At 52.2% G+C, this 15,205-nt stretch overlaps 7 protein-coding genes across 7 annotated transcripts; 3 read left to right on the plus strand and 4 right to left on the minus strand.

Moving 5' to 3' along the window:
- The first annotated feature begins 2,648 nt into the window (after positions 1-2,648).
- Positions 2,649-5,026, plus strand: J3458_021504 (uncharacterized protein). The gene is made up of 2 exons (XM_066122652.1): positions 2,649-4,596; positions 4,647-5,026. Exons 1-2 carry the CDS (start codon positions 2,992-2,994, stop codon positions 4,734-4,736), a joined length of 1,695 nt encoding a protein of 564 aa, XP_065972410.1. The 5' UTR covers positions 2,649-2,991; the 3' UTR covers positions 4,737-5,026.
- A 21-nt stretch (positions 5,027-5,047) lies between these two features.
- On the minus strand, positions 5,048-5,383 carry J3458_021505 (uncharacterized protein; the record flags this gene model as incomplete). Its single annotated transcript, XM_066122653.1, has 1 exon — positions 5,048-5,383. The coding sequence occupies one exon, from the start codon at positions 5,381-5,383 to the stop codon at positions 5,048-5,050; it is 336 nt and encodes a 111-aa protein (XP_065972411.1).
- Positions 5,384-5,459: 76 nt separating this feature from the next.
- J3458_021506 (uncharacterized protein) lies at positions 5,460-5,912 on the minus strand (the record flags this gene model as incomplete). Its single annotated transcript, XM_066122654.1, has 1 exon — positions 5,460-5,912. The coding sequence occupies one exon, from the start codon at positions 5,910-5,912 to the stop codon at positions 5,460-5,462; it is 453 nt and encodes a 150-aa protein (XP_065972412.1).
- A 757-nt stretch (positions 5,913-6,669) lies between these two features.
- On the plus strand, positions 6,670-7,232 carry GNA1_4 (Glucosamine-phosphate N-acetyltransferase-like protein; the record flags this gene model as incomplete). The annotated part of the gene is made up of 2 exons (XM_066122655.1): positions 6,670-6,941; positions 6,992-7,232. 2 exons carry the CDS (start codon positions 6,670-6,672, stop codon positions 7,230-7,232), a joined length of 513 nt encoding a protein of 170 aa, XP_065972413.1.
- An 896-nt stretch (positions 7,233-8,128) lies between these two features.
- On the plus strand, positions 8,129-8,626 carry J3458_021508 (uncharacterized protein; the record flags this gene model as incomplete). The annotated part of the gene is made up of 1 exon (XM_007815154.1): positions 8,129-8,626. One exon carries the CDS (start codon positions 8,129-8,131, stop codon positions 8,624-8,626), a length of 498 nt encoding a protein of 165 aa, XP_007813345.1.
- A 322-nt stretch (positions 8,627-8,948) lies between these two features.
- On the minus strand, positions 8,949-9,904 carry J3458_021509 (uncharacterized protein; the record flags this gene model as incomplete). Its single annotated transcript, XM_066122656.1, has 3 exons — positions 8,949-9,490; positions 9,541-9,671; positions 9,726-9,904. The coding sequence occupies 3 exons, from the start codon at positions 9,902-9,904 to the stop codon at positions 8,949-8,951; spliced, it is 852 nt and encodes a 283-aa protein (XP_065972414.1).
- A 2,589-nt stretch (positions 9,905-12,493) lies between these two features.
- J3458_021510 (uncharacterized protein) lies at positions 12,494-15,116 on the minus strand. Its single transcript, XM_066122657.1, has 2 exons — positions 14,391-15,116; positions 12,494-14,336 (listed from the first exon to the last, which is right to left on the minus strand). The coding sequence occupies exons 1-2, from the start codon at positions 14,914-14,916 to the stop codon at positions 13,318-13,320; spliced, it is 1,545 nt and encodes a 514-aa protein (XP_065972415.1). The 5' UTR covers positions 14,917-15,116; the 3' UTR covers positions 12,494-13,317.
- Between the last annotated feature and the right edge of the window lie 89 nt (positions 15,117-15,205).

Raw genomic sequence — 15,205 nt, forward strand, 5'->3', positions numbered from 1 at the left:
GCCGCTCTTCGTCGATGACGATGCATCGATAGCCAGGATGATGGCGCCGGAGGTAGTTAAGCCATATGGCAACTGGCTGGCGGCGTACACGGAACTGGCGGGTGAATTGCCGGCTAAGGTTTGCATGGGACGACGTATTGGAAGGACGGAGTAATACAGTGTTCAACTCCCGCGGCAAAAGCGGGAGTTGGTTGTACACCAAGCCAACCTCGCGGAGAAAGTGAACAACATGTCCCCGATATTTGTACTGCTGGCCCCGCACAAGCATAATATTCACGTGGACGTGAACACGGCCTATTAAAGACTCTTCAGTAGGTGTAAGCTGAGGCAATTGAGTCGGTACGGAGCCAAAATCCAACTGGTTGTCCACAGAGAAGAAGTACGGCTCTTCAGGGCCGCGTTTATCATCCTTTCGACAGCAACGCGCACAAATGCCATCAGAATCGATCTTCATCTGGAACCAACGCTCTTGACATCGACCACAAAATTGCATTTGGTCATTGTCCAGCTTTGTCCAGAACTCACGGAGGATTGCTTTATCACGACAGGTCAAGGCGCAAGCGTCCAGGTCCCCATTCCACACCGGATCTTGTGCGTGAAATACGGCCGATTCTTCAGGTGGAATCATCACTGGACTCCGGTACCGTCGTGGCGGCCCCGACGATCGAGTTTGCCTTTGAGATTTTTTTGGCCGCCCTCCTGTACCAGGGGCAGGACCACGGCGAGCACGGCGACGAGGCCCTGACTTTCTGGAAGGCTGCCGCGAGCAATAGCGAAGAGGGCTTTCGTCCAAGGCATTGCTATTATCGTTCCCGTCTTCGTCCCCTAGATCGGAATCAGACTCTACCCCTAGGTGTTCGAGGTACTTCCGTGGTCGAGCAGGTGAAAGCAGCAAGTTGAAATAGTCCTCGACGTCAACATCAGATTCAGAGAACTGTCCCCTGTCATCCGCTTCCTTGGTCATTCCATCCCCATCTGGGAGCTCATTTGCCTGTAGTCGATCTTGACTCCCAGCTACGTTCCGTGGTTAGCTTGAACAAACTGCCGGGACCACAGCACAAGGATACCTTCTCCAGGACCATCAGAACCTTCAAAGACGCCGAGTTGAGAGATTGTGGGAGTTAGTGACACAGCCTCCCCTGCACGGCGTCGTGAACGATGGTCGCGCCGAATAGTGGCCTGCTTGGCCCTGGCGCCGGCCTTGGAGGCATCATCTTGCGAGTCCTTCCCGCCCTTGTGGAACCTAACAGCCAGGTAAGAGTAGTCCACACCAGTCGTGCTGCTTCGGACAGTAGATGGATCAGAATGTGAGGCGACAGGATCGGTCGAGGGCGGCACAGGCGGTGAGGGAGCTAGAGCCCGGAAGAGCCGCGAGCTCGCTTGGGTTGGTGGGATCGGCGTCCCCAGCACTATCTGCGGCTGGCTGCCTGGCTCTCCGAACAAACTCCTAGCTGTATGTTGTTGCCGTAGCTTCTCTGGCGATGTAGGTTGGGTTCCAGATCTCTGGTTAGGAGGCGATAGGCCAGCGTCTCTGTCGGTTCTTTTCGGGGCAGATCTCTCAGCTGAGGTAGGACGGACAGCCAGCTTTCTCAATGCAAGGACGGCACCTTTGGACCTGGCACGCTTGATCAGGTTAGGGAGGCATATATAGTATATCAATGGTGTCAGTTACCTCGGAATTGCGGTGGTCCCGGCATTCCAGACAGGTTGTAGTTGGATTGGCAGATTTCCTCCTGCTAACGAAATTACTTGGTGATTTTGTTCGGTCGCAAGACGGGCAATGGACTGCCAATTCAGATCTAGGACTAATATTACCCCTAGAATCATAATCCATACCCAACCATGCGGTACATCTGTTTCAATAATGGAAGAAAGGCTGCTGGCCAAGCAAACGAACAGATCGCTGGGCAAATTTAGCGATTGTAAACGATTGTAAACGATTGTAAACGATTGTAAACAGAGAAGTAAACAAAGAAGCACCGACAGACGGTGGCTGTCCTTTACCCACTTTTCTAGAGCCACCAACCAATCCAGCCTTCTTTCGCGATTTCCCATACAGAATTTGGACCAATAGAAACTTATTTGTCAAGCCTGCACCAAACCCTCATTATTCGGAAAACTTATGGATTAATGTAGAGTCAGCCTTCGGCTGAAAAATAAGAAAGCTGCAGTTTATATCAGCGCATTAACTAGAACTATTTATTCGTAGTTACTAGGTGGTAATTATATTCCTCTTTCTATGAGGGGCGGATATTGTTACTACATAGGTAGCTGACAGTACAACATGATGTAGGCAACGGACCTATCAAGTATCGTGCGACCAGATGCCACCCGCTATCGCTTGCAAGAGCACCTCAGCTGTGAGAGGAGACCCATTAGCATAATCGACTGTTTAGAGTGTGGGGTATTTTGGAGCTTCAACCATGTTGGTTGAGACTCAGCTAAGCTGTTTGTGCGCTCTATGTGAGGCAGAAAATTTCAAAATCCATGTATATACTCGGCGCTGTTCCGGTGGGAGCCGACGGCTCTCCCTCGTCCTTAAATCCGGCACAATCTCCGACTAGTCAATCGCTTAGCTCAAAAATCCTTGCCGTGTTCGCTATAAGCCGAAGGTAGCTCATAGACTTGACTCTACGGTACATAATGCAGTTTTTTGGGCAAACATGCAGTAGAGTGGAAACCCATTGGTTAGGGTCTGCAAGGATCTGGGGATTATCTGCTCGGCATATCCGTCTCGTATTCCAAATCAACTAAATTGTGGCTCAGGGACATTCGCGGTTCAGACTCAAGGGCTTGACTCTACGTTCAAATCAAGGCAATAAATGTCGTGGTAATAATCGAGTATATAGCACGAATCATCGCGCAAGTGATGCCGCCATTGCAATCTATATTGCCTAGGCTTTCGCACAAACACGCGCTGTCAGACTTGGCGCCCATTGCCAAGCGCCACTGGTGCCTTATTTCAGCATTATTTTCTCCTACCATTCTTCCATGATGAGGGCAAATCTCCGGGCCTTCATAATCACCCTGGCACTGCTTCTTGGGCTTTGTCAGAGCCAGCTTGACCCAAGGCGCAGTATCGAGAGAGCGCTGGACCGCCGCCAAGCCGGCGATTTTGATGCCGAATTCCCAGAATACGTCTACCGCGGCGAGACGGGGAGGAGCCCAGCAGACGTCGAGGAGGACGGGGGTTTTTATTCGCGAGGCTTGCAGAAGCAACGAGCGAGCATTTCACTCTCTGCCGTCGAGTTACAACAAGGCAGCAGCCTATTTCATCATGCGGCAGGGGAAACGGCCGAATTTACACGTTACGTCTCGACAAGTGCTGATCCCGGCGTGGGACTCACGTTCGCTATCAACGATGACGTGCCCGAGCAGAAGGGTTACATCTACAGGATTCACACTGATAAACGAATGGTGGACGTAAACAGGTCTCTTGGGAAATACTCACCTTATCCCGCGCAAAAGGAGCATGCGGCTATTGGCTTCATCTCATATGAGCAGATTGAAGGCTGGTGGGAAGTCACCTACAACAACGACTTTTCCGACCCAAAAGTCGGCAAGGAAAGTCAAGAGAGGCTACGACAGGGCAAGTTTAAGGGGTTCAAGAAGAACCCCAAGTTCAACAAGAGTACTTTCCAAAAGCTACGAGGCGCCGGCGCGGCACCACAGCTTGCTGGGTTCCCTCGCCTCTCCCCTGCATGGCAGGATGACACGTGGAGGGTATTCAAGACACAGGCAGTAGAGAAGAATCTAGACGAATTGATAAGCTCCATATGCGCCGACAAGTCGGCCAAGAGAGACGTGAATTGCATGGCGCGGCTCGGCCATCAGGAAAGCACCGGTCCTGCCAGGCCAAAAAACCCCAAGAAACCTTCAATCCCTCCCGGCTCCGACGGCAAGAGGCCAAAGTCCAAGGTGAACGACAAGCGTCCGATTTACAAGTCGAGCAGAATCCGGGTGACTAAGGCTGTGGGCAAGGCCGCTGCTTTTTCTCTTATACTGCCGTACGCAAGAGACTTGCTCGAGGCGATCAAGCAGTGGGATAACCCTATCGGGGCGGCTGTTCGCTGGTTTGACGACACAATAGCTTCTGTCCAGGAGGCCATCGGGGGATCCTCACGCGATGACATCTACGGAAACGATCTCAAAGCCAAGATTATATGCGCATTAAAAGGAGGGCTAGAGAGCGAGACGATCGAAGGGCGGAAGAGCCATTTCTGCACCCCTACAGTGGATGAATTCACGGAGAGTCTTGAGAGGGACTTTAAAGAGGGCAAGATTGACGAGCTTATTAGGATTTGTAAAGGCGTCGACGTATATACCGGTGGTGATCCGCACGTTTGGCGGTGGTCTCAGAGGCGCTGCGAGGCACTTCATCGCACTAATGAATACGCAGAGCGAATGTGGGAGATGGGGCTTACTGAGCTCTTGGATTCTTGTGCTAAACTTGAGACTAACCCCCCCGAGAATGAGGATCTTCGAATCAAGTTGGAGGATCACTGTATCGCGTTCCAAGCAGGAGTAGAAAAGGCGGAAAGGGCTGCAAGGATCCCCGTCGTGGGGATCCCAAAAATTACAGCAGGAAGATGCAAGGTAGGTCGCCTGGGTTCTACATGCGTGTTTGAAACTAACTGCAAGTATAGTGTGACGCCTACCATTTACAACCATTTAGCGATCACTGCGGGAGGATATGTCGAGCGTCGTATGTCTTGGGCGGTTGGGGCGCTCTGTAAAGAATCCTTTGTAAATACCTATCCGACAGGGTACTGTAGTAGCGCCTGGAGGAGTCGTGTCGCGAATACAAAATGCTAATGTCACGCCTTGCGCTTTCAAGCCGTGGTGAACGGGATGGAATTAGACAAACAGCGGAGAGCCCACGGCGAAATGATTACGTTATTGAAGTTGAAGAGCTCACTTCAGAAGATTCACTCTTATCCAGACCGGAGATGCACAGAAAATTACGGAGCCGTGTTCTATCGTGTAGGGATTCCGTTCAAGAATCAGTCGTCTCCCATGCTGCTGATGCCGTATCTTCATATTCACATTACCCCAACGCCTTCTTCAAGTCATCATATGTCGGGCCCAACTCCCTCAATATCTTGACGGCACCCTCCGTATTCCCCACGACCAAGAGATACTGCAGTCCCCCAACTAATCTGGCCTGTCTCGCCATGATGCTCGCGGCATCCGTGTATCCAATCCTCCCCAGGCACGTAGCCCCGTCGGCAAGACGCCGCGCGCCCACCCGCACGGCAAAGTAAACAAGCGAATTCTTCACGCCCGGGTGGAAGTTCGTCTGGATAATCTCGGCCAGGCGGTCCGCCGCCGATGCGCTGCCGCACGACCCCGGCGGAATGCTGCTTGCCTCGAAGGCCTCCATGCCGAGCCAGCGGCGGGCATTCGGGAAGGACCGCCGGATGACCTGCTCCTCGGTAAACTCCTCCACGCGCCTGAAGTCACTGCGCATCATGTACGACGTCCCGTAGCCGAGGGAGTCTGTCTTCCAGGACTGCAGGAGCTCGGACACGGGGATGGACGCATACGGGAAGCCGTGGGGATTCGTGCAAGTCCAGCCTGTCGCCGTCGATGCCCAAGACGACGACGTAGTGATCTGCCCCGATGGGGCCCTTGTTCCCGGGCTGATATCGGAGGTAGCCCATCTCGACGGGTCCCACGAAGACGGGGCCCTGCCGGAGCTCCCGCTTTAAACAAGCGAGCGCATCGTCTGCATCTTTGCCAATGGTGAGCTTGGAAGTCCACCCCGCGGCGCTGAGCATGTCGTCGAACGAGTGCATCGGATCCCAGCCAAAGGGGTCAAAGAAAGACGAGGTCTTTGCTGATGACCTCCATGCCAAAGGGGCTGCACGTGGCGAATTCAAGGAGGCAGTGGACGGGGCTTCGGGGCCCATGGGCCATGATCATGGCGAACGAGTTGGCGTAGCAGTAGGAGCTGGAGCAGACGTAGGAGTGGTGTGTCATTCTAACGGGCTGAGACTACAGCTGAGTGGTATGGAATTGCTGCTTGTTGAGAACAAGGGAGACGTTTTTGTTGTTGCGATTCGGGGGGATTGGGGGTGTACAAACAGCCGCTTTGATGGTTACTCCCCCGAAATCTAGAAGATATGCGGGGAGTTGACACCTCCTCAGCTGATCGTAATAGAGCCAATAGCCATCTCACTCCATAAAGGAAGCAGTCTATGCGCGTTGCTTCGGCTGGGACGAATGGGATCGGGCATTCGGGCCATGAACCTTTCAGAGGCCGTCTCCGCCGCCCGGATGAAGCCGGTCAAACCGACGGTTTTGCCGGAGCAGGCCCCGAGATGGCCACCGAGTCCACACCGACTCTTGCCGGCTGTTGGGACGGAGAAAGTACTCTCACCGGAGGGATGCGACATTGATGCCACTTTGTCGCCAATTCATCAAACTTATTTGCCCTCATCCTGCTCGCCATCCGAAACGGCTCGTCGGTGAATCACACTCCCTGTGGGGGCGCACAATAATCCCCCTCCGTCTGAGCCACCTCCATCTCCCTGCGACTCCTCTCACCTCGCTCGAATCTACAAAACCGCCAGACAGGCCCAAAGGCTCATTGCCTCGCCATATAACCACGCATCACAGCTCAGCACCATAAACCGCCTCATCCATCAGACCCAACCCATCGCAACCATGCCCCTCTTCCCCGCCTCCCTCATCTCACAAGACGTCGCCGCCTCCCTCCCAGAAGGCTTCACCATCCGGCCCCTCGAAAAGGAAGACTACGCAAAGGGCTTCCTCACGTGCCTCGAGCACCTCACATGGACGGGGAACCAGACGGAGCACGAGTTCAACGAGCGCTACGATGAGATGGACACGCAGGGCAAGGGACCCTACTACTATGTCGTCATCGAGCACGCAGGGCGCATCGTCGGCACGGGAGCCGTCGTCGTGGAAAAGAAGTTGTATGTTCAAGCATCCCCGGCATGTCCCGCACGCCCCCTAACACGAGCAGCATCTGGAACCGCGCGAGCGTAGGCCACGTCGAAGAAATCTGCATCGCCAAGCCCTACCAAGCCAAGGGTCTCGGCCTCAAGATGATTAATGCCCTCGACTCGGTTGCCAGGAATGTTGGATGCACCAAGAGCCTTCTCAACTGCGATCCTGCAAAGAGCGGCTTCTACCTCAAGTGCGGGTATGCTTCTGCCGGGATGGAGATGCAGCATCACTTCAAAAGTGACAAGGAGACGCAGTGATGCGAAACTTGTGCTTTTGTTTCGCTTGAGCTCGAGGACAAGACACGCCCGCCACGTAGTCATATAATCACTCTTCAAAGCATCTCCAGTACTGGCTCTTATCCTCTTCTCAGCCGTTATGAACATTTTCAGTGCGTCTTTTGTGTTGTGAATCGCAAGCCACCAGTCATCCTTCAACTACGCCGCCGTCTGCATACGAGCGCCGTGTTGGAACCATGGTTCATCGTTCAAGCGCCCCTTGCTTTCATTTTCGGCTGCCAGCACACTGAGTTCCAGCGAAAATACTCAAACTGGGTCTTGGGGATTAGGCAACTCGGCAAAGAAGCCCATCCAAGATAGCCTGCGTCTCGAACAACACTCCCATAGTTTTCCCCATGCAGCCCCCCAACAGCATGCACGACTTATAAGTCCTGGGGTACTGAGCTCCGAGCCAGACCAACTGTGTGTGCCGCCCTGTGCAGGTCATCGCAAATGTGGCTTGTCTATTCGTCAGATGTTGTACATCGTTTCGCGGGTGTAGCGGACAGTGATAGTGCTGGAGTCTGTTCACGCCTTTGTGACTTACACCGAATAGTCTCTCTTACCGTTGGAAAAACTATCCATGTCAGTGCCGTCAATGGTTCACTCAGAGTAAATAGGACCATCAGCGGTCGGGGGCGATTCCAGGTCATCTGCCGTTATATCACCTTCTCTACACACCAAATTCGCCCCGGCTCACGATCAGCACAACCTGCACTTTTGAATGGATATAATTGAAAGTCTTAATATTACAAATCTACCGTCCCAAGTAGTATTTACGCCTTAAGCTCCCTACGGTTCTTGATCTTTGCGCTACCCTAAATTGCCGTTCTGTAGATAGAGACCTGCTGAAATAGCCAGCCCTTTCACGATCCATCATGGCACCAATCCTCGTCCCTGCGAATCAGCCCGAAGACTGGGTAGCTTCCACGACGTGCTGCTTTGCCACAGCCGGTATTGGCTACAGACAGCTTCAGGACGGGACTGTGCTCACAGATGCGGTGTCTTCTAAGCCGGAGAAATGGCTTGGCGCAGAGCATCTGGCCAAATATGGCGCTGATACCAAACTCCTGGTGAAGTTGCTGGATGCCGGCCACAGACCGCCTGTCCAAGCTCACCCACATGTGGATTTGTTCAGGCAGCGCCGTGGACGAAATCATGGCAAAGCGGAAGCCTGGTACCCTCTGACGCCCGGCTCGGTGTGGCTTGGATTAAAGGAATCGATTAGCCACGAGGAGCCTCTGCATGTTGTTGAGACAGGGCGGGGGAGGGACCTGCTGGATCGCATGCACAAGTTCGACGTCCTGCCGCATCAGGCGCTGTACGTTCCGCCGGGCACATTGCACGCCATTGGTGAAGGCATCATGGTTGTTTAGATCCTAGGGGCCAGAGGATCTTTCTGTCCTGGGCGAATGGGACGGGTTTGCTATTGATGGCAAAAAGGACGGCCATCTCGGGCTTGGGCTTCCAACTGCTCTTACAGCCGTGGATTGCGAGGCGCGAACCAGAGTTCCTGTAGAGAAATGGATAACGCCCCGAGTCGTCGCAAAGAGCGTTTTGGCTCCAGAGTCCACCGAGTACTTTGGACTCGAGAGAATCCATGTGAAAGGGTCAGAGGGCATCGAGCGCGAATTCGCCATTCTAGTCGTCCTCGACGGCAAGTTGTTGTTGCAAACTTCGCACTCTGATTCATTGCCATTATCCAAAAGGTTCACAGTGGGCTTCGTCATGAAGACGGCGAGCTAAGTCTACAACGGGAGGCTGATGTGCTGATTGCTCGACCGCCTCAGTGAACTTCTTAGTGTAGCCCTTCTGAACCGCGCTTGCACCATGGTGGCGCAATTTTTTGGGGCAAAACACACAGTGGTTCCTTTGCTCAAGACATTTCTTGATTCTTGTGATGGGAATATACCTTGACGAGGGGGATGCGACAACGGCTTCCAAATCGGCAAACTCCCTGCCAAGATGTCTTGCTGGCGTATCAGTTTCGGGCGCACCATCTGCAAGATGAGCAAATGGGTGCTCATCATGATCGAGTTCGTCATGGCTCTGTGACTGCATTGGGGTGGTTGAAGCGCCGTGACTTTTATTGAAGCCCCAAGTCGGGAAGACGTTCGTCTGGTTAAAGCTGCGGCTAGAGTTTTCGCATTGTTGAATACCGTTCAATGGAACCGAGGCCAAAATGAATGGATTAACAGACGAGATTTTATTGATAACGGGCCTGAGAAAAGGCAGACAGGCTGAAATTGTTAGCACTCAACTGGCCTCTCGAGACCAGTGTGTGACTTACCGCATACAATGGCGGTGTTGCCTTCAACAAAGGACCAGATACCTACTGTGACAAAGTTCCACGTGATATCAGGGTCTTCCAGATCCAGCGATAAGAGATAGTAAAATCGTACGATCGAAACAATTGTGACGCTGCCGAACCGGATTAGACATGCCAGCAATGGCCCATCACTGGGTTGGACTCACAATCCTCCAGCCAGAAAGACACAACCCAGAGCAATTTTCTGGATGCGCGGCAACTGAAGCCCCCATACATAAGGCACCGGGAGCATCACCATCACCAAGTCGGTCACAATGGTTGGAATCGCGTTTGCATAAAGGAACTTGGCGGGATCCACGTCGCAAGTGTAGTTGTTGGCGCTCATGGAACTGGCGGGATTGAAACGTTCCCAAATTGAGTGAGTAGGAAGGCACTGTAGAAATGTAACGAGAAGCTGTAACACGATGTCAATTATAAACTCATTTTCACAGCTTTGCAGATCAATCCACACATACTACTGTCGCACCCCAAATACACACTATGGATGCGAGAATGAGAATCGGCCATTGGATCGAGCTGCAGACAGAAAATGATCGCCAGAAAAATGACAGGATGGATAGTTCGACAAATACTAATGTGAGGGCGTAGCAGATTTCGGCGATAAACAACCCGAGCGCCCAGGCGTACAGGCAATCAGACTTTGCCGCCCAGAGGTGTCTTCCGAGTCCATGACTGACAGCTATCCTTTCATTAGCGGCGCTGTCTCGCAATGATTTACACTTCATATATTTATATATCTATAAACGACAGGATGAGACGTACCGTATACCGCCATGCCGAGAACATGACCCAATGATGGTGGCTGTGACAGTTAGAGGCGAAGCTGTTCTCATCATTTCCCAATCTCATGACCTGTGGGTGGGCGAGCGTACCAAAGCTGCAACAATAAACCAGTCATCGAGCCATAATCGAAGTCCCCTCAGACGTCGTCCTACAATTCGACACGCCACCATAGTGAATGCCAGAATCCACGTCGTTACTGAAATCGCCACAATCAAAGGTCGTTTATCTTGGGAGAGATCAATTCCCAAGGGCGGCGGAGGCAGTCCAGCAGAAGCCATGTCCCTCATGGTCTGGTCGTTCAGTCGAAGATCGTTGCATTGATGAACAGAAATAGGAGACTTCTATTAAGGACGGTGAGGGCATTGGGCTTTTTAGGGCGTTCAAAAGACTGAGCCTGTAGTTAAAAACGGCTGGGAGAGCGAAGGGGTTTCGAAGTGGTGACAGAAACCGAGAGTCAAGATTTCCAATCCCGCCTCATCGCTCGATCATGTTGAGACAAATGGTCGAAACTGCCGTTAAACATGATCTGGCTCTGTGTCTCAATTAGGGAGGACACATCAAGAAGTCACCCGTGCGTTTGTGCGTCGTTTCGTTCCTCCATCAAACTGGAACAGGGAATTTTGTCTCCCCAAAGTGACCTCACTGATCGCAGGCTGAGGCGCTCCATGTCAAATGGCACAAAGCCAATCAAATTCTAACCAAACTGCCCATCGCGTCGTTGAAAGTTTGTGCGGGTCCAAAACTATAAAAAGCATGCGTGTGTCAAAAGAAAGTACACGGCTGGAGTGCTAGAGTCATGACTTGCCGTTGCGAAATGTCGCAAAGCGGGAGACAAGACACGGAAAATTTCTGGCTTGTGGAGAGTAGTCTAGTTTGTTACTCCGTAGTTTGTAAAACCATTCCGGACACGTCTCTTCCGTCTATACTGCATTTTTTTTTACCCTTGCAATGACATGTCTCACCGCGGCTGAACTGCGATAGCATAACCAACCACGGCACTTGGCGACAATCCCACAGCGCGAGGTGGTAATCAAAATCTTCATGGTCGTCTTTCTAGATGTGCCGTCCACCCAGCCACATGTAAAAACGCCCTTATTGCGAGTCTCCAAGCAACCGCTTCGCTCTTCGGAGTGTCGGTGACCAGAGACATGGCGGCCGCAGATGACGCGATGTGTCTGTGGTCTGTAATAAATCTCCGATTGCGCTTGAAAAAAGGTGCGCTCCTCTGCACTCACCTGTATGCTGGGATGCCTCCGATGCGCTGCCACAGCGCCTCTGATCATCAAGAAACTCGAGGCGTCTCATGGTCCATTCGCGTTCACGCCCGGTGTAACTGAAGGTTATTGGGACACTTGCGATCAAGTCCACGGCCGCTTGAGGAACTCTGGGGAATGCAAAAAAAGAAAGTGTGAGACAGCGTGCCGGATAAAAGGGAGTGTGGCTGAGTCCATGGAGCTCTTCATATATCGTACTTTACGGAGTAGACGATATTGCAAATGCCCACAAGGGAAACAATCTGGGAATGTATTTTTCGTCTTCTCCAAGTTTAGGCTCGTTCTTTCCATCATGGACGACTTCTTCTGTCAAAAGCCTATATAATCAACGTGTTTGCATTTCCAAGCTAACATGGAAAAAATGACGACAAGAATCCTCGGAGGCCAGCTTTACGCTGCAGCCAGTTAGCAGAGAATTAACCGAGTGATGAATCATATCTTTGTGAAGTCGTGAAGAAGTTGATTTCATTTTCTACCTACACAATCTTACAAATTCGCAATCGAAATCCTCGGGTGTTTGCTCCAAGTACCTTGCTTGTTGCAGGACAACCTGGCGTTTCGGCAGGTCAAACCCTATCCAATTCCGATCAGTGAGAAAGTAATGTTTGCAGTCTACGTTTCGTTGAAACATTCAAGGCAAAGGAAAGAAAAACGCAATGCTGTGGGCGAATCATGCATCGTGAGCGGTTGAGGATGCGGCTCGTTCAAAAAATGCTAGATGCACTCTGCCAGGTGTCGGAGGCGACATGAATTGATTTGGGATGTCAGGCGGAATAATTATTGGCCCGCAACCAGGTAACAGTCATCTCCTGCGATTATTTGGCCGCCGCGTGGTCCAATTTCGAGTGTTCACCCAACTCATCTCACCTGTTTCGACTCTCCCAGTCGTGGTTACACTGCCATTACGACCTCTCTGGCATTGCTCCCCTGGATTCAGATTGGCGACCAATTCCTCCTGTTCCTCTCATCCCATCCGTATTGATGCGCCCTCCACGGCGTGTTTGTCTTGCGCACGGCTCATATCGCCAGCACTTGGTCTTTTCAAATGCAAGGTTCTTGCATCTCGAAAGTCTGTCTCGCTAAAGCTGCTGTCAGCTCAGACTGTTGTCATAAGGAGAGCGTCCCTGGCGAAAAATCTGACCATTATTGTCCTGCGGACCCTGGAGAATCATTAGACGGCCGTCGTCAAGATTGGCTAAGGTATCTACGTCGACTGTCTGGCCCGCTTAGGATACTCGCAGGTTTTCTCTTCTATTACTCTTATAGATGTAGGTACCTACTAGCAGTGTACAGACAATGGCAAGACGAATCTGTTTGTATCGCACAGCAATGAACGGGGTAAGCAGATCCCAATCAAGACGCCGCAACGGGACATTTGTTCACGGGCCATTGGTCATCCTTCTCGCCATTCCGATGTGAGCCAGACTCTTCATGCTCCATCTCCCTTTGCGCGGTTCGCCATTGATTCTTTTGTTGACTCCATGCTAGACGTATATACGGTGATGATTACGTTCTCGGGACATTCAGACGCACTGAGATTCGGAGGCGCGTGAAGCCCAATATAGCCGTCCTAGACGTGTGTTTGATGGACGGTCCCTACCCCGTAACAGAAAACACAAACGAGAACCAGGATACAATCATGTTCATTATCAAAAGCATGCCTACCCGACATGTACTCTATTTACTGCCACAAGCACAACTTTCCGCTCCCATTGCCACCAGCTACCCAATCCAGAGTCGGATGAAAATGCGCCACCGCGGGCACGGCCGTGATCCCCTCGCCGTCAAGTTGCGCTAACTGGCTTCCATCCGAGGCGAACACGTCCACAAAGCGGTTCATATTCGCTATGACGAACTTTTGTATGCCGTCGTGCGGGCGTCGCTGCCACTGCGGCTTGAGTATCGTAACCCACCGGCCTGTCTGGTTGTTATGGTGAATCTTGTGTTTCGGCTGCATTGCTTTGGCGGATATGTCGTGTCCTGCCTTCCAGCTGCTTGCGTCGCTAAAGTCGTAAATCTTAATGGTGTCATCATAGGAAGAAGTAGCAATGTGTCCGGCTGCGCTCCACGATGCATGCGACACGGAAAGCCGCGACTCGTGTTCTCCCAGCAAAGCAGGGTGGCGGAGGTCTCCCTTGCCAGAGATTTTTCTGGTATCCCATATCTTCATGGTTCTGTCGAGCGACGCGGTCGCGATGAGATGTGGCTGCAGTGGGTGTAGTGAGAAGCCACCGATTTTTTGTTCCGATAGCGTCCAGATCTCTTCGCTCCCTGGGGCGCGAACGTCGTAGCGTCCCACACCACCGTCTAATGTTGAAAAGTAGAGCATGTTTGGCTCCGAGTGCGCCATGTCCAGTGCTGAGATGGGCATGTCAGTGTCGATGTCTGAAGGGGCGAAGACCTGGATAGATGTGCCCTTTTCGAGGTCCATTTTGCGGATGGATGAGTCGTAAGAAGACGAGTATACGGTGTTGCCGTCTGTGGGTGGAAATACAAACGATGTGATTGTTCGGGAGTGTGTTTTGAAAGCTGATATTTCCGGATCGGAGGTGGGATTTTCGTCGTCATCGACTTCGGGGGGTTTTTGGGAGCCGTCAAACACGCCCATGTTGCCTTCTTTGTCACCTGCAAAGACAATGGGTTTGTCCTCGGTCGGGTGGAATCCGAGTGCGTATACACGTTGAGGGGTTATTTTGATGTCTGTCCCGTTAGGTTGGAGGTGTGATAGGTTTAGAAGTGGCGATTATAACGCACCATTTGGAAGCCAATGTTCATATAGTTTGAGACCTCCCATTCGTAGTCGCAGACCCTTTAGACTTTTGTCCGTCGTCTCTTGAATATCGTCTTCGGTAAACGTCCTCACGCCAGGTTGCGCGCCACGCACAATGCCCTTCAGGCTGTCCAGACCCGCGCTCCATTTCTTGCCCTCGACCGCAATGTCGCCCAAGTTCAAGTCGCCCACAACACGCAACTTCTTGGCTTTGGCAACCTCAGCTTGATTCTCTGCCTCAACTTCTAGTTTGCGCTTCAGCGTCTCATTATCTGCCTCAAGACCGGCCAAGCGTGAACTCATGCGCGTGGGACGGCTTGGTTCGCGTTTTATTTGCTCTCCGCGGCTCTTGCGCTTTGGGGCTGCGGCCTTGGCGGGTTTCGGTTTGTCTGGAATAATCTTCTTCGCCGTGACGGAAATGTCCGTCAAGATGGCGCGGTTCGCGGCGATATTTTCCAGTCGTTTGCGCTCAAAGGCGCTCATGTCGCCTGGTTCCTTCTTGGCGGGCATTTTGGCGGTGAAAGAATTGAAGCAATGAGCAAAAAGCAATCGTGCATCCGTGTTGTTAATGCAAAATCTGACTTGGCCCGCCTGTCCCAATCAGGGAGCGATAAATTGTAGTTCAGCAATTGCTCAGCTTAGCATCTGGCATTTGTCTCTGTCGAGGCGCCATTCATTCAGTCGCCATTGATCCGGTCGCCAATCAACGCGCCTCGCCTTCGCGCGTCGGCTCAAAGTGTCGCTTTAATGGGCGGCGCGAAGTCACGCGCTGACTCGATGCTCGCATATCCGAGAATTA

Source organism: Metarhizium acridum, assembly GCF_019434415.1.
Source record: "Metarhizium acridum strain ARSEF 324 chromosome Unknown scaffold_579, whole genome shotgun sequence".
Taxonomy (NCBI): Eukaryota; Fungi; Ascomycota; class Sordariomycetes; order Hypocreales; family Clavicipitaceae; genus Metarhizium; species Metarhizium acridum.

What these genes read in the sequence shown, in the direction of transcription:
- J3458_021504 (XM_066122652.1), top strand. Translation starts at nt 2,992, where the DNA reads ATGATGAGGGCAAATCTCCGGGCCTTCATAATCACCCTGGCACTGCTT. An exon ending in TTACAGCAGGAAGATGCAAG is followed by an intron (nt 4,597 to 4,646) that starts GTAGGTCGCCTG and finishes CTGCAAGTATAG; the next exon opens with TGTGACGCCTACCATTTACA.
- J3458_021510 (XM_066122657.1), bottom strand. Translation starts at nt 14,916, where the DNA reads ATGCCCGCCAAGAAGGAACCAGGCGACATGAGCGCCTTTGAGCGCAAA. An exon ending in TGAACATTGGCTTCCAAATG is followed by an intron (nt 14,337 to 14,390) that starts GTGCGTTATAAT and finishes CTAACGGGACAG; the next exon opens with ACATCAAAATAACCCCTCAA.